The following is a 24,359-nucleotide window of genomic DNA, read 5'->3' on the forward strand; positions in this document are numbered from 1 at the left end:
AGGAGGAGAAAGAGAGGAAGAGTTGTGTATCATCAGCATAAAAGTGATGGGAGATGTCAAAGGAAGAGATAACGGGGGCGATGAGTGAGTTATAAAGAGAGAAGAGGAAAGGACCAAGTACAGAGCCTTGTGGAACACCGTATGTTGGAGGGAAGGAAGAAGAGGTCTGACCTCCCCATGAGACGGTAAAGGAACGAGAAGAGAGGTAGGAAGATAGCCAATTCAGAACAGGGCCCTTGAAACCAAAGGAGGAGAGAGTGTGTAGGAGGAGTGGGTGATCAACAGTGTCAAAGGCGGCAGAGAGGTCAAAGAGAATAACGATGGATGATTGCTTGGCATGCCGAGGAGAGAGTTGAGGATGGAAGTGAGAGCTGTTTCAGTGGAATGTTTAGGTCGGAAGCCAGATTGAAAGGGAGGAAGGAGAGAGGAGGAGGAGACAAAGGAAGAGAGTTGAGAATAAGCGAGACGCTCAAGGAGTTTAGAAAGGAAAGGTAGAAGGGAGATAGGTCTGTAGTTAGAGGTAAGGAGTGGGTCATGACATGCAACAAGAATTATATGTTGCATGTTAGAAAAGAAAGGCTCATGTCCATCCGGATCGATGAAAGGCTGAAAAAGCAGTTACATCGCAAGGTGCAAGTTGGGAAATGAAGTCTTGTCATATAAGTACAATCAAAGAGATAGATGTGAAATCATGTGTATTAGCTTGAAAGTGAAGTATATGTTCCTGCCCATCTTTTGAAAAGAGAGGTAAAATACCTGAACTATTTTGTGCATGCTGACAGATGGAGTCCTGCACAAAGCCCCAATCCAAGAAAGAATGAGAGAAAGAAATCATTGGGTGTGTGGTAGAGATCCAAGAACTGCACACTTTACCCATTTCAAAGGCTTTCAGAGAAAACCTTGTTGTTGCATATTGAGAAAGGAGTCCTTTTTCCAGTGCAAGTCCAAAGGCAAAGGAAGAGGAAATCATATGGCAGAGACTGAAGTGGTTTCTTGGATCCACATAACCACTCGCAGCAGGATATCCAATACTTCTTTTCCAAATTGTATTTAATAAAGGCTTTTATCTTGTTACACCATTATATGATGTGCAAGATCTGTATGTTCCATGTGTTAAAATCGCGGCAAAAATGGCCGTTGACACAAAGCTTGAGTACTTGTATATGTGAACCATGTGATAGAAAGGGATGCAGTGTACTCCTATTAAGACATTGTTTGCGTGTTAAAGTCACATTGAAGTAGTGTTTTGTGCATGGCAAACCTGTATACGAATCTCACAAACATGTAGAAATTCGATTTACAAGTTTCATTTTTAAATTATCAGAAAGGGATTTCTCTTATTTTATAGTCAGATTTACATTTTTAACCATAAATTGTCTTTGGAATTATTTTGGGAATTCTCTTCCTTTCCAAAGATCCAATACCGGACCTCTTTCTCTAGTAATGTCTGACGTTATGGTGCTCTGAAAGTAATTTTCCAAAAAGGCAGCTTCTGGGATCCCTTAGTCTCGCACTGCAATTCTGGGGAAAATTGATCCAAAATCAAAACGCTCATTAGATATATTAAGTATTCAAACCCTGTGTTAGAGCAGCATTCCAGGAAGAGAGGTGTACAGAGAAAGAAAAAAAAGAGTGGGAAGTTTGCACCCGAGTTGTCTGAGCTAAAATGACCAAATAGCTAGTGAGTCAATTAAGCCCTATGTTACTACAGGCCAAGTCAAGAGGAGAGAGTGCAACCAAGAGTCTGTTGAGAACCCTGGCCCAGAGGCTGCCATGAGCGCAGGTTTGAGAAAGAAGCCACAGACCCACAAGCGAGGGGCACTAACCAAGTTCTTGATGGCCGCGGCAAGACCACCAGTCCAAATAAAGAAATGTTGCTTAATTTGAGAAGTCTGGTAATAGGCAGACTTCCCATGCACACTTGCATTACAGAAACCTGTAGGGAAAGAGGGGTCAAAAAGCAGGCTTATCCCAGTAGCAGTATCCAAGCCACTGCTCCCTCAGGAGATAGCAAGGGAAGGTTGGATCAACAGGACAATGGCAATGACTAACGACAAAGACACAGGACACGACAAAGAGGAAGGCAAAGGCAAATACAACCAGGGCAAACGGTGAACACAGCGAAGTGTACTATGCTGTTAATGTGCAACTTTTTTTAACATTGCCCTGAGTGGATGCAAGGCCAACCATACTTGGAACAGGGATTGGATTCAGTTCTTTGTAAATGTTCCTCTTCATTTTATTTTATTTGTCCCTCTCTGTTTTCTTGAGACACTCAACCCAACCCTGCAGCATGACCACTGAATAAAGGTTTTGAAACATCTTTGTATTGTGTGTTCTTTAGCATGCACTTCAGGCACAGTGTACACTACCATGTATACTTATTCTCACCCATGGCAGAAGCTGAGGTATACAAGCTATCAAAATTGCATCACCCTGCATGCATGTCACAGTTTCATAATTACATGTGCAGCATGCAGCAACATTCATGTTACAATGTATATATTTACACTAACGATGCCAGAGTGCCCAGATATAAAACTTTAAGTCCTTCAGTTCTTTTACCTGTGTCACTATCCTCCGGGAAAACTAAATAAACAGATACATTATATTATTTATAACTTTCAAAGGAAGCAAGGATAAAAAGCCAAGCAATTTACATAAAGAATAGAATCTGCAGGCATGAAGAGAGGAGGTGGAAGCTTTCTGAAGGACATTCACACAAAGACATTATTGGATTAAGTGCCTGCTACTGCCTCACTTGCCTCACTTGCTCATCACAGCGGGAGCCTGCAGCTTGTCAGATGCTACGCAGGACACAACATGCTGTGGCATACGTTGCAAAGCCATTACAACAAATATCTCTTCTACAAATCATCCAATGACTTTTGATGCATGTTCAAGGCTAACCAACAACACACGAATACCAAATAAAAGCAGTAGGCCAGTTTACGAACAGACTAAATCCTAACCTCATACTTCGGCGCTTCCGACCAGGAGTCCAGTTGAAAGGAAAATGACAATCCTCTGAAGTTGAGGTGAAACAGTTGTTCTGCTGAATTATACACTGGGAAAGAGACAAAACATTGTCAGCAACATACAAATAAGTGTCATTTGCCCATTTTCTGAGACCTTGTGTGAACCATAAACGCAAAACATGCACATTGAGCAGCAATAGACTTTAACAATGAGAAGAATTCAAGCATTTTGAAAATGTACTATTACTAGAATTGTTTATAGTGAACATATAAAAAGAATGCAGACCCATTTCTATCCAAATCCATAGGTTATCTCAAAACCCACAAATAGGTTAAAAAAAATTATTAGCCTACCAAACATCAAGATCACAGCACAGATGGGGTGCTGTTGAGCAGCCATAAGATGGCTTCAACTTGCTGATCCTCACTGGGGACCGCCGGCTGATCTTCATTAAAGCCTGCTTTCCAGACAAATTATTATGTAATAACCCCGCGTACGGCCAGATCCCCCATAACCTAAGCGAGTGTGAGCCAGAGTCCTATGGTAGCTCTAGAGAACTGCGGCCTAGAATACTTAGGGCCCTGCGGCGTGGAGAGAGCGAGTGGCCACAAGCGGAAGTACGAGGCAGGACAGGATAACTAACAGACTGGCCCTATGCTCTATCCGGCAGTAACCAGTGTCCAGTGAAGCTCCTTGCACTCTAGGACTACCACAAACCCTACCTGGAACACACAAGAGTCTGGAGACGCGGATGACTGCACAGGGGGAGGACGTATTGAGACCATTGCGGAGCACCATCGGGATTGCCATCAAAGCGCGACGTGTTGGAGAGGCCGGGAGTGAGGGCCCGAGTCTGCATGACCCCCATGCTGAAACGCTGCACTCTTGAACGCTTACTGTCAGGCCCAGAGAGGAAGTCTATGCATGGGGACTGAGAGTTGGCTTGTCCCGTTATAGTGTCTGTGTGTGAGTGCATTTGTTAGTGATATCCAGGAAGCAGGGCACGGTGCATTACACCCCTGGACAGCCTGTGCACACCAGCAGGAAACAACTGGGTAGTGACAAAAGCATCTACGCAGCATCCTGAGTAAACACAATGAGCAGTACTGCATAATGCAACTAACTTGCAGCAACTAAAATAGCACATAGTGCATATATAGCATTATGGCACTATACATATCTCTCAGCGGATGTGCTTCAAGTTGCATATAAAAAGTGGCAAGCCAAGTTGACCCGGGACATATATGTGTACTTGAGAAGTGAGACCTGGACTCTACTGCCGAACAATACCATCACGTAACACCACGATACGGAAAAACAGACTGGAGTCTGATAACAGAAGGAAAGTGAGAAAACCATCCCCAATGGGGGAGGACACCAGAAGAAGCAGAATACCATGGATGCTTTTACCAGACAATCCAACCCTCCCCTCACTGATAAAACTATTGCAACATAGACTGTGATGGCCCCAGTGATCCTCCTGCTGACCCGCTGAGCCTTAAACAAGTGCTGGGCAGTAAGCAGGCTGGCTTTGCCTATACGACTGACAAATTGGATGGGATTACGTCCAATATCAATACGTTAAACAGCAAAATAGAAAAAGTGAGCTCTAGCATGACGGACGCGGATGGGCAGATTGGAACAGCGGAAGACGATATAAGTACTCTAAAAATCCAAATATCCAAAGTCCCTACTGACCTGAAAAGAGCTCTGACAAAATACAGTGATTTGGAGTCACGTCCACAGAGAAGCAGCATCCGTATAATAGGACTACTGAAAGATTTTGGCAGAGGACCTATCGAAGTGACTACTGAAAACCTTTTGAAAGAACTACTTGGCGAACAGGGCTTCTCCTCAATGTTTGCTGTGGAGAGGGCCCATAGAACACTGCCGGCACCCCTAAATCTGGTGCTCCCCTCCGACAGACCATTGCGTCTTGCCAGGGAGAAAGGTACACTTCCACTTAATGTCGTAATTCATCTATATTCAGACTTCTCCCTGGCTTTCTAGCAAGAATGCAGATCCTTTCTGGTTGTGAAGCGAATGCTGCAGGAAAGGGGCATCTCCTACACAATGCTATACCCAGAGCGCCTACGGATCATATACAGGGGAAGGCACTATGCTTTACTCTTCCGGAGGAAGCTGTGAACTTTATTGAGGCCAACATACCGATTGTTACTAACGATGGGGAGGTAGGAAGAAGTGAGTCGTCACAATCTCTGTCACACATACTTGGTGGGAACACACTGGTTGAGAGGATTGAGTTGGGAAATACTTAATTGACTTCTTTGGGTTAAGTTTATTTTTCATTTTGACAATTACTTGATGCTAGCGAGATGGTGGGTTACTTTTACTTGAGTTAGCAAATAAGGGTATCTATACCCATATATCAGATCGCTGGCGCCCCCCTCCTTCCAGTGGGTCGGTGAGATTAACGGCTGCCCCCCATGCAAGGTTGCGGGGCATTGTTGATTAATTGGACAGTACACATTTTGGGGGCGTGCACAACAGTTTCAGGGAACGGCTTAGGGGGGAGTGGGGGATTCATGGCCCTGATTGGGAGGGCGATGTGGATGGTAAGGGGGTTACAAGTTGGGGGGAAAATGGGGTAAAAATGTTCAATGACAAAGAAATGTACAGATATACATGTGATACAACAGCAGCGGAGCGACACACAAATGCAGGGCATTTGTTTCTCTCTTAAAACACCTTGGAGATTATTAAGATTATGAGCTGAAATGTACGGGGGCTGGGGAACTACACTAAACCAAGGAGAATTGCAGCCTATGTGACTTGACAAAAGGTACAGATTTTGTTTCTACAAGAGACACATACTGTGGGAGCAGGCAATATTAGTATAGCAGCCAGTTGGGGCCCAAACAGATACTATGCTGCATATTATATACAATCTAGGGGGGGTACTAATCCTGGAACATAAAGGAACAGCCTTTATACAGCTCGGGAGGATAGCTCAGGGGCAACGTGCTCGCCTTGAAAGCAAGACGACACAGAGCACCACAGGTTCAATCCCCGGGTCCGCACTTAGAAACCTCTGGGTATTAAACGAGTTATAAATAAACTATCATATCATATTTACACACACACTGACCCAGAGGGCAGATACGTCATTGTCCATGGCAAACTTCTCAACAGAGCTGTCCTGTTGGTACACACCTGTGGACCTAATATTGATGATACTGGGTTTTATGACATGATAGAGGACTTGGTAACACCCTACATGCCCATAATAGTAATATGGGGAGGTGGTATGAATACCATTTTAGATTTGACCTTCGATCACACAGGTTCCTGGACCAGACCACTGTCAAAAGCTGCGACTACAATACTTAATATAACTGAATGACTACACTTATTGAACATGTGCTGTACATTGCACCCAGCAGAGAGTGGCTACACATACTACTCTACGGTATATGACATTGTTAGGCAGAAACCTGTGCAGTTCCCTCTGGGACCACTGCAAAAGATTTAAGACTACAGGTGTTTGGCAGTAAACCCACTTGGTAGCAGTCTGTACCACCCAGATTTACCTGGTAGCTGTGGCTGAGCAGTCATACTTCCCTCAAGAAGAGTTAGGCAGTATATAGATCATACATAATAGGTACAGAGGCACAGTAGTACAAGCAAACACTGACCAGAGCTAGGTGTAAAAGTATATAATTATTTATTTAAAAGACACACTCATAAATTACACTAGCACAGAAAAGGTAAGTAAGTCAAAACACAGTCACTATTACTTATATGTACATCCCTAGTTATTTGTTGGACAAGTCCAGGTTTACACCACTTATTTCCAGACAGAGGTGAGCGCCTAACGTTAGATGGCACTCCAACAAGTTAGTTAAAAAGGGAGGGAAAAAGGCAGAAGTTATGAAAACAGCAAGGCAAAACACTTTTCAGAGGTTCACAGTAAGTTTAGGAAGGCTGTCTATTGAGGAGCAAGGAAGTTTGGTTGCTAGGCCCACTTTAGGGAGAGCCAGGTGAAAATATGTCCAAGATCACACAATGTCACAAGGCTTTACAGGTGAGTAGAAAAGGTTTTGCTAAGTTTAGAAAAGTTTAGTTAGGTTGTCCCAGACTTACCCAGGTTCGAGAGCCGAGGGCTAAATCTACCTCGTACAATCGGTGGCAAGGGAAGCCGGGCGGAACACGGTACCTTTAAGATGGAAAGGATCCTCCAGCGGTGGCAGTTGTTCCTGGTAGTGGGTGCAAGTCGCGGCGTCGTCCAGAGGAAGAGAAGATCTCGACGTGGAGGAAAGCTGAAGTTCGTTGCACTACCAGGGAAGAAACCAGCCTTGGAGTTTTCCGGTTAAAAGGATGCTACCCCTCTTTCGCGGTTGATGTAAAAAGTGGTATCCCGGTTGCCGGGGTGCTTGGCACAGGCAAGGCGGCCACGAGATGCTTCAGGGAGGCGAAAAGAAGGCAGAAACTGGTTGTCCCACCAGTCAAGGGAAGAAGACTCTCCAGGCTGGAGATCTCCTCTGTCGTTGGGAAAAGTGGTGAGACGGTTCCGCAGGGCTCCACCGGTGGTGTCGTTTTGGCAGGTCGGCTCGGCTTCTCCCTCTTCGGCTTCTTAGGTCCTGTGGCGACTTCTGAAGAACCAGTCCCAAAAACCCTGCTTTTATGCAGCAAACCCCCATTCATACAGCCTAGCTGTCACTCAAACATGCTAAGTGGTGAGCGGGGTGGCTCACCACTTGGGCCAATCACACCAGAGTGCGACATGAGTTGGCAAGGCAACTCAGTCCAGGGTGCCTAAACCCCCTCCCACACCCCCTGTGGTACCCAGACAGAATGGCACCACTTTGGAGGGCTTCTGTGCAGAAGCCTGCCAAAAGTGGAACAAAGGCTCAACTCGGGTTCAGGGTTACTGAAGTGAACCTACACGCCATTTTGGCGGCGAGTTCTGGCAAAAAATCCCAACCGGTGAATTTATATTAAATAAATAAACGGGCGGTATCTTTAACATTGCACCAAAAAGTGGTCCATTAAATCAATGGGAAATCCCATTGGGAAATATTCCGGTGGAATATTTCCGTGGTATCCACTGCCACCAGCCAGAAACTCGGCGAGGGGGGGCGGGACAGTACCCCCTCGACAACAGACCCAGGGGCAATCTAATTGCCCCTACCAGTACTTCCACAGTATGATGGTTTGTACTAGTTAAGTTCCTAAATTAAGACTAGTAAAGTCAATGGTGACTTTACAGACCCAGGGAGACAGTAGTCAGTCCCAGGGTGTGGAGTCTATGTTTGGGGGTCACTATGACACCCCTGTGTTACTGCACTGAGGGTGCTGTGTAACACACATTCAAAAACCAATGATAGCCTATGGGGAAAAAATACCCCATAGCAAGTCACAGAAACACTCTCAAGTCATGTCCAAGAGTGAGGGTAAAAGAGTCTCACTCTTGGCAGGAGAAAAAAATAAACCCCAAAAATCCAGCAAAGCTGCTGGGGGACTCACTAGGTTAGGAAATTCAGCCTAAACAGAGAATTCTCCCTAACAGACATGTCATGTCATCCAGGATAGGCATGTTCTTGGTGTCTGACCCCTTAGTATGCCATGCGACGGAAACCGACATACACCCACAAACTTACTGAGATCACTCTCCAATTACTATCTCCCTAGAGTGGGGCATGACCCCGCCTGACCGAGGTATGTTAAGGTTTAAGTCTGCAGCGCTGCAAGACCTTGCCTTTAGGACAGATATTGAAAATACCCGTACTTATTTTCTGTACGACATGGCATACTTTCTGTATAACAATGGAATGGTCTCACATGCCACTTATGGCTGGCACTTAAGGTCTATATAAGAGGGATAGCGATGTCACGAGAACTGGGTATATTACGCACCATACAGAGGGATTTGTGGCAATGTGAGCACACACTAAAACGTTAGAAAGACAACATGGAGCGACATTCAACCAGAACACTCTGTTAGATATCCAGGAGCACTTAGACACCTTTAGACAACTCGTGGATAGGGAAATACAGCATTTCGCTAAACCAACTCAAGTAAGGAAATACAGGGAGGGGGACAGATCTGGAAGAACTTTGGCCAATTTGGTGAAACTGGATGGGGGGCCGGATTATATAGTCCGTGTGAAAGATGAAAACCAACTAATGGAATGCACTGACTAGGGCATTAACAGTGTGTTCACAAGTTTCTATACAGCTCTATACAGTGAACACAGGGAACCAGAGGAAAATGAAATAAATGACCATTTAATAGACATCCCGATGTCCTTGCTGTCTACCGAAGTAGAGACCCTTCTGAGCACCCCATTTTCAAGAGCTGAGCTGATGCAAGTAATTAAAGAATTACCTAGAAACAAAGCAACTGGACCGGAAGGACTTACAGCAGAATGTTTAATGGAATGCTGTGATTTACTAGTTCCCCGGATACTGAAACTCTTGGAAGAATCAATTGGCTGCAGCAGCTACCAGCATTCGTACGTGAGGAAGTAATTATAGTGCTACTTAAGCCCGGGAAGGAAAGCAATGAATGTGAATCCTATAGACCGCTTTCACTAACACACACAGATACTAAATTATACAACAAAGCCCCAGCAAATAGATTATTTCCTTTTATGCCTGCGTTGGTCCACCATGATCAAACCAGATTTATTCCTGGTAGGGCAACGTCGCTTAATTTGAGACATCTGTTTAATGTCATTGCACGTATATCACCGAGAGCAAACACAATAGTTGTGGCTACAGGAGCTGAAAAAGCTCTTGACATGGTATCATGGCCCTTTTTATTTACTGTCTTAGAGAAACGCGGCTTGGGGAAAACCTTTATTAACTATATTAAGTTGCTGTATACGAAACCCATGGCAAGGGAGCGTACTAATAGTACCCAATCCGTGCCATTTGAATTTGGTAGAGGAACCCGGCTGGGGTGCCCCCCATCACCATTAATATTCCATCTGGTTATAGAACCCACGGCAGACTTTATTAGATCGCAACACCACAATAAAGGTATCCAAATACAAGGCACCCCAGAACTTATCTCTGTACGCAGATGATGCGTTACTTTACGTCAGAGACCCACAGCACAACCTAGATCCGATAATGCAAGACATTACCCGGTTGGGTGTTCATTCTGGGGTTACTGTAAATAGTCAATCGGAAATATTTCCTCTCACGGACTGCACTCCATGCCCCAATGTACAGTCACAACTAAAGTGGTCTACCGATAACTTTAAATATTTAGGTGTTACGATAACTAAAGACAAAAACTCTCTTAAGGTAAGTTATTATACCTGCTTGCAAAAATATGCAGATAATAAAACGACGAGCTGGTCCCAGGTGCCCATGTCCTTGGCGGCTAAGATGGCCCTGACTAAAATGATTTTGGTCCCCAAAATGCTTCATACATTTGTTAATGTTCCTATCTGGCAGGGGAAGAATTTTTTTCAGATTTACACACGAGTTTATCCCGTTTACTTTGGTACTTCGGCGCAGTGCTGACAAAGTGGGTGGATATGGTTCTACCTTATGACCTGGCCGGTTTCAACTGGCCTAACTTGGAAGTAAACTGGCTAGCAGCACAATCTCACTATGCTACATACTGGTATGGGAATGAAAATGCCCCACCACACGTCAAATTAGAAAGGAAGGCAGTCGGGAATGTAGAAATGATGACGTTAATACTAGATGAGTCATACAAAGACGACTGTCAAATGGGCCCAATGGCCTGCACGATACATGCATGGAAACGCATATTTACTAGACTGAAAATTGAGACCCCATACTACTGCTGGCATCCACTATGGAACCACCCATTGATGCCTCCTACAAATATTGAAACAAAAAATCAGGATGGGAGACCCACACTTTTGAGATTCAGGATAATTTAATCGCTGAATTTTGGTGATGATACATATATCAATTGTTAGCATAATAACAGACAGACAGACAGTTGTACTTTTGATATGTAGGTGTACCACTAGGTACCACCCTCAGGAGTGTGGAGGGTGCAAGCCTTCTGATGGTGCAAGAACTCTTGGATACACAGTTTACAAGGGTTTACAACACAAGAGTGAATGCAGCCCAGGACCTCAGTTGGTCCATGGGTATTGTCATAGGGGAAAAAAACACAACAGGTGTGTACAAGTATGCAAGGGGTGGAGTTGTGTCATAGATCGATACTGTAGTGTTTCGGCCACAGGGTACGAAGACTGGACGTAGGTGACTGGGATGGCCTTCTTCAGCCTCCTGGGCATATCAGGACCTAGCCAGGCGCCCTGTATTATTACCTGCCTCCTACAAATGACTCGACAATTAAGCATAGATGGGTACCTCGTGGCTACCATATGGTCGGGGACCTATTTGTAGAGGGCGAATTTATGACAGTAGAAAACTGCAGAAACAAACACGTATTGGCACCAATAGATGCTCTGCAATATTACAGAATGAGGGCAGCCGCTGGGGCCGTATGGTCAGGATACCCAATTGAACCTCCTGAAACCAAACTGTTCTCATACATAGCTAACTCAGCAGGATGTCGCCATATACGATCCACATTATATAGGGAAATACAGGAACGCTCACAGGAAAAAGGGGACACTGAGCTAAATCTTACCCTGTCAGATGAACAGTGGTCTGCCATGTGCAAGCTTACCAAAGAGGTATCCATAAATATGCTCCTCGAATTGATCCAATACAACATACTGGATATGTTACACTACACCCCTTTCAAACTGCACAAGATATGTAAGAATGGTAATGGTTAATGTCCGCACTGCGGGTCAGTGTCAGCAGGCAGAATACACATGCTCTGGAGTTGTGCGGAACTAGCTCCATTTTGGGGGGCAATCTATGCAGCACTAGTTGACATGGCAGATTAACAGATACCAATGTTCCCCGTTATCAGCTGTGTTTGGGATGTGGCAGTGTAAACTGGGTAAGAGACTTCGGGCCCTGTTTAACATTGGTTGTATAGTGGCCAAAAGATGCATATTGAAAAAATGGAAATCCAGCTCTCCTCCCAGGTTTAATGAATAGCTCAATGAATTGACATGGATCAATGTTGACGAAGAATTGTATATACTTAGACTGCCCCAGTCAGCGAGACCCAAAGACATCTGGGCAGAATTCAGAACATATTTGTCAAGGGGTGCTCAGGTTGTTAATGATGATCCTGCACAATTATAGCATTGTGTGGGGAAAGGGTGAATAGAACGTTGAAAACAAGATGCAAGTCTGTGAAGATTACTGCTTGAAAAAATGTATGTTGTGATATTACTGTAAAATGAACATAAATAAAGTTTTTCTTTAAAAAGCACATCAGATTATTGACTCAATCGTGTCAGGCAGATTAAAATTAAAGATTCAACAGTCATGTCTTGGCTGTCTGCAAATGGGAAACTACTGAGAAAACTGCTGGGAGAACATGATCTGTGAAATTTGGGTTCAAAATGAATTTTCGAGATGGCACCTGGAAGAACAGAGCTCCCTCACAGGGTTCTGGAGAGCAAACAATCGTTCATAGTATGTACATACAGACTACGTGAATTGTATTCTGTGAAGGACAGATCTGGGGAAATGTAGAATAATCAACTGGCATGGTTTGTGTTCAAATTATGTTTTTTCGCCTTTACATTCTAAGCAACCGGCCGATTAGAAGAGTTTCTTTTGGCAGAGTAGGATAGACATTCACCTAAAAATCTACTTTTCAGGTATGTATAAGCAATATATTTAACGTAATAATTGTGGCGAACCAGAAGAAGGAGTCAAACTAAGTAGTGACATGGTTCAAGGGTGTTTAGTCAAAATACAAATAAAACGCCTATCTAGCCCTATCACTATGAGGGAAGTTCCCTGCCTAACAAACTAAATGTAAGAATGCACATCCAAGTCCAAACAAAATAGTTCTCAGTCCAAACCAGAATAACTAGCTGGCCCTACCAGTTAGGAAAACCTAACAAAAACAAGGAGGCCTGAGCAATGGCCTCTGTCGTTGGCTTCTGCCTGGCTCAATGCCTGACTCAATACTTAATTCCCTTTTCCAAGAAGAAGGCTTAAATGTTTGGCAAGTTCTGTAATTCTTTGAACAATATTCAACAGTTTCTTGCAGTACAGTCCTCAGCCTCTTTGCAGGGTCCGTATGAACATTTTAAGCCATTACAAAGAATCCATATGGTTCCCTTTTCTCAGGAAAAACAAGTATTCCTTAACACAATTGCACCATTTATTACTTGGTGCCTGACAGTCTGCTTGTCTTGTTAAACACTAGATCCCTCTCCAGGTTCTGTCTCCTCCCAGTTCTGTTCACTATGCTTCGTAGTTCCAGTGCTCCCAAAAGTACTCTGGCCCTCTGTCAGGCTTGCTTTACTGGGGCCTTGGTAGGCATTTGCCCATTCAGGTTTTCCAGGCTCCTGTAAACCTTATGGCTGTGCAAGCCTCGAATAAAGATCTTTTTTGGTTTCTCAGGACTCTTCAAAGCCTTTTGGCCCTTAGCTAAAGCAAGCCTATCAATGCTTCAGTGGGCATCTGCCCGCTCTGGTTTTTCTGGTTCCTGTAACTCTGGTGCCTTTCCCAGTCCTGAGTATTAATGCCCCTCATGGCACTCCAAAGCGCACTTTATCAGCTCTGCTTCGGTACGGCGCGTTAAGGAGATTTATCAGTTTTGTTCTTAATCCCCTCTTTTTGCTGGACTTCTGGAACGTTTTATTTGTATCCTGAATGAGTGGAGCCTTTTCCCCCCCATTCATTCTTATTTGCTCTGACGTTTGGGAATTCTGCTCTTTTTGTTTCACCTTATTTTATTCCATGAAGTCTGCTTTCCTCCATATCTCTTAAAGGCATCTGTGTTACACGTTTGCAGCACACAGCACCCTTTGTGCAGCGTTGCTGGGAACCCTTTGGCTTTTCCTTTTCATAGGTCTTTCTAATTTCCTTAGAACTGCAGTTCTTAAGGAAAGATGGATACTCTGTATCCTTCCTAAAACTTGTGCTTATGAGAGATTAGCACACACCACCTTATGTGGAGTGCTAATGTGATACTTACTATCCCCCTTTCCATTGTGGAAGGGAGGAGTTTAACACTCCCTGCCCTTTGTCTGCTACAGTGCCCGAATGGAAACAGTTCCCACTGGGGGGCTGGCTGTCCTGATTGGACAGCCACTCGCCCCTTTCTGTAAAATGGTGAGAGTTTGCAGAGGAGTGAATGGAAAAACCGAATATTAGGTGAGGTTCTTGAGGAAGAAGGCAAGGCAAGTAGACCACTGGAACAGAGGACCCAAAGCTGAAGATGACCAGAGATGCCTGCAGACCCTTCCAGTAACCGTGAAGCGCCCACTGCTGTCCTGACCCCGTTTTCTTATCGACAGTGGAGCTCCGAAGAGGATGACTCCTCTTTGGCTGGTCGGACCAACCAGCCCCAAGACAAACTGCAAATAGAACCATCTCCGGAGGTGCTGTGACCTTCCAGGGCTGCAAACCGCAAATACCAAGAGGCATCAGACCCATTTGAGGTGCAACATCTTGGCGAAGCTGAATCCATCCAGAACTTTGGTGAGCTCCAGTTGGACCTCTAGAAGCATGATCCCACTCATGTAAGTCCCCTCAACAGAGTGCAGGACTACAGAATCAAAGAAGGTCGACTGGGCTATAAAGCTCCTTTGTTGGAGCTGATAAAAAGGCACCAAAACCGCAGACCGACCAAGGAAACTGAAGAAATTCGTGCCATGGGTCCTCTCTCGCAACTGCTGCTGTGATATCTCATTCAGAGTACTTATTTTCATCGCCAGACAGAGGAATCAGGACACCAGGTCTGTCGATGCTGCACAGGAGAGAATCCAGCTATGTTTGCTTCTTCTAACCTAAAGTACTGTGGGGCTAAAGGTAGACCTAACCTTAAGCTGAAGAGTCGCTCCAGTGTGACTGGAATGATTTACAAGGTGTTTGGGTATCCACCCATACCTATGGCCCAGGCTTTACAGCTCGCGTCCTTTAGGGTCCCTATAACGTGTTATCTTGCTAAGCATTGTGATTCTAGTGACTTAACTTTGCCTTTCCAGCTGCTACATAAGACTTTTTACCCACTCCTACACTGACTGTTTGCGAGTTTGGGATTGGACTTAAAGTATTAGACGCCTTAAAAAGTGTTACTAGAACATTTAAACCTGCTCAAGTGTGCATAACCATCCTTTTCCTTCCCACTGACTGTCGGCTGTGACTTTTATGATCTGAATGTCATTACCGTTTATCTATAATCTCTGCAAGTGCACCTCTTTATTAGTAATAAGGTAGAAATGTGATTAGTGTCATTCTCTGTAACAATGGTAACCACAGACAACTACAATTTAAGCAGTCACCGTTGAAAGGTATTGTTGATATTTTCTATGTGTTTTGGTTATCTAAAAAGTATTTACTTCCCTTCCTTGTGTATCTGAAATACATATATTTTGATATAACTTCAAGTGTATAAGTGTTTCTTTGCACTATTGTATTGACTTACCAACAGCTCACCACCTCCTCCTAAAATAAGCCTGGCTGCTCTGCCATTCTACCAGATCCTTTGGGTAGTACAAAGGATAGTTTTATAGAGTCTTAACGCAAGTGCACTTTAGGACAACTCCCCTAACAGGGCCTCCGACTGCTCTCTTTTGTATGGCTCCCGTAACCCTTGCAGCTTTTCCAGCATTTGTTACTAGTGTTCGCCCCTCTCAGCTGCGTTATCCCTTCGGGAAAGTTTGCTTCCCGCCCCCTTCCCGGTTCGGCAGACAATGCATTTCTCATGTGGAGATCAGGGATCCAATTCCTCTGCAAATATTCAAACAAAAAAGGAGACGTCAGTTAATGGGCTCCAAGCCCACCACTGCTTTTGTGTTGTCACGCTACCAAGCGAGACAGCCCCTTCACCGTCTCTCTCCCGACATTGGCCAGTCAGGATGCCATCCTTCTTACATTCGGCTAGCGATTTGTTCGCTCTCCATGCCAACACCGGCTCTGCGGTCTAGCATGACTGCGCCCCTCCAGGACGTCTTCCAGTCCGAGGGTCGCCTATGTTTAGGATTCACTCTCTCTCTGATTCAAAGTTCTTCATTGGTTTATGTGCGTCATCAGAAACAAAAGGGGTGGATTTAAAACAGAAGTAATCATCTTTCCAATTCCCATGTAGGCAGGTAACATGTTCTGGGCAGGGAGTTTCTTACCGGAATGGTAGTATCTGCCTCAAGAGTCTCCTCTGCGAGTCTCCAGTGAGGTCCCACTTGCCCACACTCCTAGGGGGGGGGGGTCTTGTTGAGCAGGTGCACCTCCTGAGCCTCAAGGGGGGTGGCTCCCCTGTAGGGGAGAAGGGAAGAATAGTCCAGATTCTTCACATAATGTATATCACGTATTTTAATGAACATTCAGATATGCCATGGGATAACCAAATCTACAAGACAGTGAGGTTCCATGTCCTTTTATCGGTGCACAATACGTGCTTGCATCCATGTAAATGCATTGGGGGGGGGGGATGGGGTTGCACCAAACAAGAAACACCTTTGGCACAAAGAGTCACAGACATGCATTTTATTGGTCTGGTTTAAAACCTTTGAATAGGTTTTAAAAAATTCAATGAAAAAAGGGGTGCCCATAGTCCAATAAAGTCTATATTTGTCTCTTGCTGCATTGCAGCAACTGAGGTATATAAAAAATGTGATCTTGTTTTTCCATAGATGCAAACCGTTTTCACTGGAAGTTTGCAGTAAATATCTTTTTCAAAACGTATATTAAAACACCAAGTGGGTCATTTTGCTAAAAAAGCTAAATGCATGCACGGGATCACCAACATTATTACCTATGTCCTGTTGCATTCCATGCTTGCAATTATGAACAGTTACAAAAGAGATAGTGAAGAGTGAAATCAGGCAAAGTTACCTTTACTTTTTATTTGTATTCAATTTAAATAAAATGTATCAGTTACCTGCAAATTGTGCTTTACATAGATACTTTACACTAAATTCCTATGGAATCTGCATACTTTCATCAGATGATAAAAATCAGGTGGATTTCGTTGGAATCTACAGGTTTAACACCTGCATGAATATCATATATATATTTAGGACACATTACTCACTGTAATCCTAGAATGACGTGTACTGTACCCATGGTCCTTCTTGAGTCGAGGTCCCGCAGATTTTTTGTTTCTGACATAAGGTTGCATGAAGTTTAGTGTGAGTACAGATGTGATAAAGCAGAAACAGTGATGTACCAGAAAAATCTATGCATGTTCGACTCCAGAAGGGCAGGAAGAGTGGGGGCATATGAATCTAACCAGAAACACGTATCATAAACACAATCACGATGAGTAATGTATCCCTTCTGAGGCTTGTGGATCTGCTTCGATCACATGCTCTGCATAGATTAGCAAGAAGTATCTGGAGAAGGAGGTGGGATGTGAGAAGGTAAAGGAGCAAATAGATGTTTTAGAACCGCTTTTCTCACCTGTGAATCTGCTTTAGAGTGAGGGTCAATGCAATAATGCTGTGTGAAGGTATGACCGGAACTCCATGTAGCAGCCTTGAAAATGGCACTTAGAGGGACATTTGCAATGAAGGCTAAGGTAGCTCCAGTACCTCTGGTAGGGTGAGCCCTGGGAGTGAAGGGTAAAACTCTTTTGGACAGGGAATAGCAGAGCTGTATGCACCAGACTATCCATTTCGAGATGGTCTTCTTTGATATGTGATCACCCGCTCTACCAGGTGTTGTGGAAACAGTTGGTCTGTTTTCCTTAGGGGTTTAGTTTTGCTCACATAGTACAAGACTGCTCGTCATACATCAAGTGTATGGAGGCTTCTTTCAGCTTAGTTAGATGGATTTTGAAAGAAGGTAGGAAGTTCTATGGATTGATTAACATGGAACTTTGTAATGAACTTCAGTGAAAACCCAACCCAGGATGTGTTCCGAGGACAACAGTGCCTTTGTAGATTATGAAGAAAGGGTCTTGCACGGACAAAGCCTGTAGCACACTGGCTTGTCTTATAGAGGTGATGGCTACTAGGAATGCAGTCTTGTAATTTAAGCTAGCCTTGTGCATAGGCTCAAAGGGCGGACCCATGAGTTTTGAGAGCACAATATTAAGATTCCAACCTGTTGCAGGGTTAGAGATGGGAGGGTATAGCCTTGTTACCACTTCCATGAATGCTTTAATTACAGGAACTTTCCACCAGGACACTTTGTTCTGTGAAGTGGTGTAAGTTGGCAGAGCCGCCAGGTGTACTTTGAAGGAATTGAATACTAGGCCGGAGTCTAGTAGGTAAAGCCTGTAATGTAGAACGTTAGCGGGGTTGTGACCTGCACCATATCACAACTCTCTTCCACTTGTTGAAATAGCAGTGTTGGGTTTCCGTGCCTCCTTTAGGATATCCATACACCGTTGTGGAAGATTTAGGTGGCGAGCTATGACTTAAGGAGCCAGACTGCCAAGTTCATAGATTGAGGACGAGGGTGGAGAGATGCTCCCTTGTGTTGCGTTAGCATGTTGTAAGGGCATGGGAGCTTGATCGGGTTGCACATCGCCAGTTTGAGCAGATGTGGAAACCAATGTTCGCCCACACAGGAGCCACCACGATTAGATTAGCTTGTTTCTGGTGCATCTTGCGCACTATCCTTCTGAGGAGAGGTGTTGGGGGGAAAAGTGTAAGAAAATTTCCCTGACCAGTTCATCGAAAGGGTGTTCCCCTTGGACCCTGGTTGGGGAAACCTGGATGCAAAGTCTGGGCATTGCGCGTTTAGGCTTGTGGCGAACAAGCCTAATGGGGGATTACCCCATGGGGAGAAGATTCCAGATAGGATGTCTCTGTTGATTTGGCACTCGTGTTCTTCTGGTAGAGGGTATCTGCTTAGAGTGTCTGCCAGAGCATGGAGTTCCTCTGGCACGTGTTGAGAGGTTAGGAACATGTTCCGCTTCAGTGCCCACTTCTATATTATTTGGGATAGCTGGGACAGACCTAGACAGTTTGTGCCTCCCTGCTTGTTTATGTAGAACATGGCAGTAGTGCTGTCTGTGAGGACTTGCACTGTTTGATCTGAAAGATGTTGCTGAATTCTTGAAGAGCATTAAGAAATGCCAGAAGTTCTAGGAAGTTGATGTGCTTTTTGGGCTGTAGAGTGTGTCCACTGGAAGTGGGCTGTGTGATGGAGGAAGTGAGCCCCCCATCTGGCGAGTGAGGTATCTGTAGTTAGTATCACTTGTGCTGGTGGAACGCGAAAGAGCTTTCCTTTTAGCAGGTTGTCCCTGTACCACCGGCGAAGAGCCCGTACCAGGGTTAGCGAAACAACCAGTAGATCTTCCCACTGACTGCTTGCCTGAGACCATTGTTTCGCTAACCACTCCCGCATTGGGTGCATGCGCAGGCACGCATGTGGCACTACGTTACTGCATAAGGCCATAATCCCAAGCAGGTGCATTGCTTTGCATACAGTTATCTGGCGACCGGCCTTGTAATGAGATACTTGTAACAACAGGTTTTGTACTCTCTCGTTTGACAGCAAAGCCAGTTCTTCTTTGGTCTTTAAAATGGAAACTGTTTTATTTGGCTCGGAACTAGACTTGATTTTTTCTCATTGATGGAGAAACCAAAATGTACAGAAGGGGAGCACCTTCAATTGGTAGTGAACTCCCGCTATTTTGAATCACAGTATTTCTTGTGTGCAGGGAGCATTGAAATATGAAAATATTCATCTTTCTTATCCAATGTTGCCTTGTAATCCCCTCCGTTTTAAGAGGGGGCTTACCTCTAAGTGTAGTCATGCAAAACTTTTGGAGGTTTGACATATTTGTTCGCAGGGCACAGAACTAGTACTGGGCGCATGGATAGGTCTTTCTTTGGCACAAGAAAGTATGTTGAATAAATACCTTTGTTTACCTGCTTTGCTGGGATGATCTCTATGGCGTATTTTTCCAGCAGGGTCTTTACTTCTTCCAATAGTATGCGCTGCTCTTCTGGCATCCTTTTTCTGTGTCTTGGTAGGCGGTTAGGTGGTTTTTGCAAACGTTCGATGCAATACCCGCCCGCTACGGTGGACAACACCCACTTGTCTGATGTTATCCCCTCCCATGCGTGGGTGAAGTGTGAGATTCAACCTCCTACTGGAGTGGCATGTGAGGGGACTTGTAGCGGTGCGTCATTGCTTGGGAGGGGTGGAGCCTCTCCCAGCTGAGGTTCTGCCTCTTCCTCTGGATCTTTTATTTCCTCTCTGAAAATTAGAAGAGGAAGATTGTCCTTCTGAGGGGGCTGAAGTTGAAAACTGTCTGCCCTGATTGTACCCAGAAGAGCGTTGCGAGCCCTGACCCCAAAGCCTTCTGGAGTTTGAGGAACCCGGTTGGACATAGGGTTTGTTGGTTAGCTGGCCAAGGGAGTTAAGAGTATCATAATCTTCCTTTGCGCTCAAGGGCATCTTCGACAGCCTTGCCGAAGAGGACATTAGGTTACACCGGCATTTTAAGGAGGCTGGCCTGTGTCTCTAATTTAAAACCGGACTGTCTAAGCTAGGCATGGCACTTAATAAGTGTGCCTTCTGCGATGATGCAGCCCGCACTGTCTGCTGCAGAAAGATAGTTCTTGAGGATGCAGTTAGATATCGGTTTGACCTCTGAGATGGTGCTTAAAAGTTGTGATATTAGGGGTTCTGGAACCGCTTAAACCTGGTGTTCCAAGTCATCCCACTTATGGCAGCCATAGCTAGCTAGGAGGGTAGAGTTATTTGCAATTCTAGCGTGATATGCCACAGACAATGCAACCTTTCTTCCAAAGGGGAACATTTGTGTAACTTTCTGTGTCTGGCGGAGCTTTAGCTGACGCCAGAGGGGTGCCAGCCCTCTTCCTAGTAGTTGTGACGACAAGTGAGTTGACCCCTAATATGTAGGGGGTCTGTGGATACTGGCCTGAATAAATTTTCAATTCTACGGTTAGCCGCCCTTGTGAGGTTAGGCCTAAGTAAGGAGGCCTGTATACGTCTTTGTATAGACTAACAGTGGGATAAACTGAGCGGCTAACTTCTTGTCGCCAAGAATGTCCTCCACAAAGTCCTGGTCTCCTTGTGCCTCTTGGGTGTCAATACTGAAATGTTGGGCAGCCCTAAGCATCTGTTTGTTGTGTTGAAGCCGATTATCTACAGGTGAATCCGCTACAGACTGATCCTGGTGGTCAGGCGACTGGATGACAGATGTCATCGTAGTACTGGTCCTGACTGTATTGATCTCCCTGGTCTCCCTTATAGCCGGGATCTTGCGACCCCGAGGGATCGATGGCATACAAGTCCTGAGAGGGGTCTTGATAAATAGGTGTGGGGTGGGGGGCTAGGGCGTAAGTACTTGGCTGTGGGTCAAGATGTGGTTTTTTGGCAGGACGTTGATGTTTTGAAGCCCATGACTGGGAGGCATCTCTAAGAGACGCAAGTTCTTCTGGGTTCCTATCCATGAAGTCAACAAAGCATGATATCCTTTTCATAAATTGTTCAGGGGTCCACTCTTATGTTGGTGGGAAACCTGAAGGGGTGGGGGTGGTATGGGAGGGTTATGCTCTTTGTGTTGCAATGCCCCTGTGAGTGTATCTGCAGCGGAGGAGGAACCCCTATCCTGGGAGCTCGAGGTCTTGAGAGACAAAGGCATTGAGGATTTTGCTTTTTTCTGTGATTTTGTCTTTGAAACAGTAGCAGGGACATTTTTTTTAATAAGTTCCTGCATTTTCAGCATATGTTTGGGGGACACGGAAAAGCCTTTCGCGGGCTGAAAAGCAGGCGGCGAGAGGACTTTTTTATGCGTGGTGTCCGAACTGAATTTTGAGGTCAATTTCAGAGTCATGTCATGAGGTGAAGGCAGAGGAGATGGCGCAGAGGAAAGGGAAGATCTAGAGGCTTTTTCTGCAGACACCGGGTGGGCTACGATGGTCCGGTCGACGATTTCGTTGATGGGCTATGTGCTTGGTGTGTTTGGATGTGTGTGTGTGCTATGGCCGCCAGGTGTCGTCTCCGTCACAGAGCCGCAGGCCTGCTTAGAGGCGTCCCACACTAGAGATAGTATTACTAACACACCCTGTCCATATTCGACTTTTGAAAATAAATCTAGTAATACTCCACGACTACCACTAGATGTCAGACATATGCAGAGCATGTGATCCAAGCAGATCCACAAGCCTCAGAGATTATATATATATATATATTTTGTTATTTTGTTTTGTTTTATTGTTACAGTTAATAAATCAACTTTTCAATATAAAATACAGAATAAAAATATTAAAGTAAAACATTACAGATCAATTCAATTCCACCTTGACAAAATGACAACATAGATTAAAACTTAAAAAAGAAAGAAGAAAACCATAACCATAATCCAAGCCTTGGCCAGCGATTCAAAATCGACCCTTAACTCATGAACAATCAAGAACAATCCTTAATGACCCTAACTAACAAAAATTCAACTCTCTATTTACAATACAACCTCCAGAAAGATAGCGGAAAGAGAGAGAAGTAAGAATGAAAACTAAATTAGAAATTCCTTCCCCCTTCTTTGCCCTTATAATACAATTTATTCTCATTGTTTCAGCAGCCGACTCCCTTTACCGAAAGCAAAGTTAAATACATTTAACATGACCAAGGCATTGGTTTAACACAATATTGCTTATCGACCATGCTCAAAACACATAAAACATTGAATCAGTTGTTGTCATTAGTTAAGTTCAAGGCCAATAGATAGTTGACTATAGCAATTCTGACTTTGGTCAGTCTGGTATTATATAAATACCACCACAGTGATTCCTTCGACAATAGTGTGTAATCTTCGAAATGGCACACAGTTCTTTTCTCGATTAGAGAGGGGCAGGTGATATAATGTTTCCCTCACTCCAGTAATTTTACAAAATCTACAATAACTCATCTTTTCAGGGATTAGTTCCCATTTTGCTAATACATTCCTTGTGTGCCAGATGTTAAACCTAAATCTCAAGAACATGTCTCTATGTCTCGCACCCGGGAATTTCATTACATATGATTCAGCTGTTCTTAACTTTTTTATCTCCACCTGATACACATTTCCATATATATATATATATATATATATATATATATATATGTATATATATATATATATATATATATATATATATATATATATAAAATGGTTAAGTTGCTCAACCCATAGGAAGAGCACTTTTTTTGGCATCTTATAACTGTGCCCCTCCCTGGACGAATCTTCACCAAACCTTGCAAAGAAAGTATATGGCCCCCTCGGATTGATTAACCGAGGTTTGGGGAGGTTTCATCCGGTGGGGGGGCAAAGTTATTGGGGGGGAGGGGTCCTAAAAAAAAAATATATATTATATATATATATATATATGGGATACATTACTCACCGTAATCGTATTTCTGATGCTTGTATCTGCTTAGATTCACATGCTGTGCATAGGCCGACATCTAGTGGAAGCTGCGGAGTATTACAGTTTGTTTTTCGAAACTCGAAAATGGGCGTCGACACAGGGCGTGCAAGTAATACTATCCCTAGTGTGACGTCCACTGTACCCAAGATCCCTCACACGTCTAGGATCCTCAGATTGTATTTTTTCTGACATGAGGTAGCATGAGGAGTAGCGTGAGTACAGATAATCCAAGCAGATAGACAGAAAGGTAAGACTACAAGTAATCATGCGCCTTCTCTCGGAGGGGAGGAAGGGTGGGTCGCATGTGAATCTAAGCAGATACAAGCATCAGAAATACGATTACGGTGAGTACTGTATCCCTTCTGAGGCTTGTGGAATCTGCTTAGATCACATGCTGTGCATAGATTAGCAAGCAGTACCAGAAGAAGGAGGTGGGATGTGAGAAGGTTCATGAGCAAATAAGTGTCCTAGAACCGCTTGTCCCACTTGTGTATCTGCCTTGGAATGGGTGTCAATGCAGTAATGCTGAGTAAATGTGTGAATAGAGCTCCAAGTAGCTGCTTTGCAAATGGTGTCAAGGGGTACATTTGCAATGAAAGCCAGAGTGGCCCCAATGCCTCTAGTAGAGTGGGCCCTTGGCGTAAAAGGCAGAGTCTTTTCAGAGAGTGAGTAACACAGCTGGATACAGTTAATAATCCACTTCGAGATGGCACCTTTAGAGGCGTGATCCCCCTCTCTGCCTGTAGCTACAGAGACAAACAGTTGATCTGTTTTCCTTAGCGGTCTGGTTTTATTTACATAGTAGAGGACCGCCCTACGCACATCTAGGGTGTGTAGTTTCACCTCAGCCGAGCTTTGCGGGTTCTGGAAGAAAGCCGGAAGCTCGATGGACTGGTTTACATGGAATTTTGATATCAATTTAGGTGAGAACCTAGGGTGTGTGCGTAAAACCAGTTTGTCTTTATGGATAGTAAAGAAGGGATCCTG

The 24,359-nt window shown here is 44.4% G+C and overlaps 1 protein-coding gene across 14 annotated transcripts in view; it reads right to left on the reverse strand.

Annotated features, from left to right (window-relative positions):
• Positions 1-24,359, reverse strand: part of PHAF1 (phagophore assembly factor 1) — a 1,056,812-nt gene that overhangs the window by 412,137 nt on the left and 620,316 nt on the right. For 9 of the 14 annotated variants that reach the window (XR_011284154.1, XM_069640122.1, XM_069640053.1 and 6 more), the window contains 2 exons: positions 2,973-3,067; positions 2,566-2,589 (listed from right to left, as the gene is read on the reverse strand). Coding sequence is in view for 13 of the 14 variants with exons in the window: in XM_069640122.1 (XP_069496223.1) it covers positions 2,566-2,589; positions 2,973-3,067 (119 nt within the window). In the remaining variant the exon portion in view is untranslated. The remainder of the gene's footprint in view (positions 1-2,565; positions 2,590-2,972; positions 3,068-24,359) is intronic. The other 5 variants (XM_069640131.1, XM_069640088.1, XM_069640061.1 and 2 more) reach the window with 1 other exon arrangement.

Source organism: Ambystoma mexicanum, chromosome 1q (assembly GCF_040938575.1).
Source record: "Ambystoma mexicanum isolate Mex_15411 chromosome 1q, UKY_AmexF1_1, whole genome shotgun sequence".
Taxonomy (NCBI): domain Eukaryota; kingdom Metazoa; phylum Chordata; class Amphibia; order Caudata; family Ambystomatidae; genus Ambystoma; species Ambystoma mexicanum.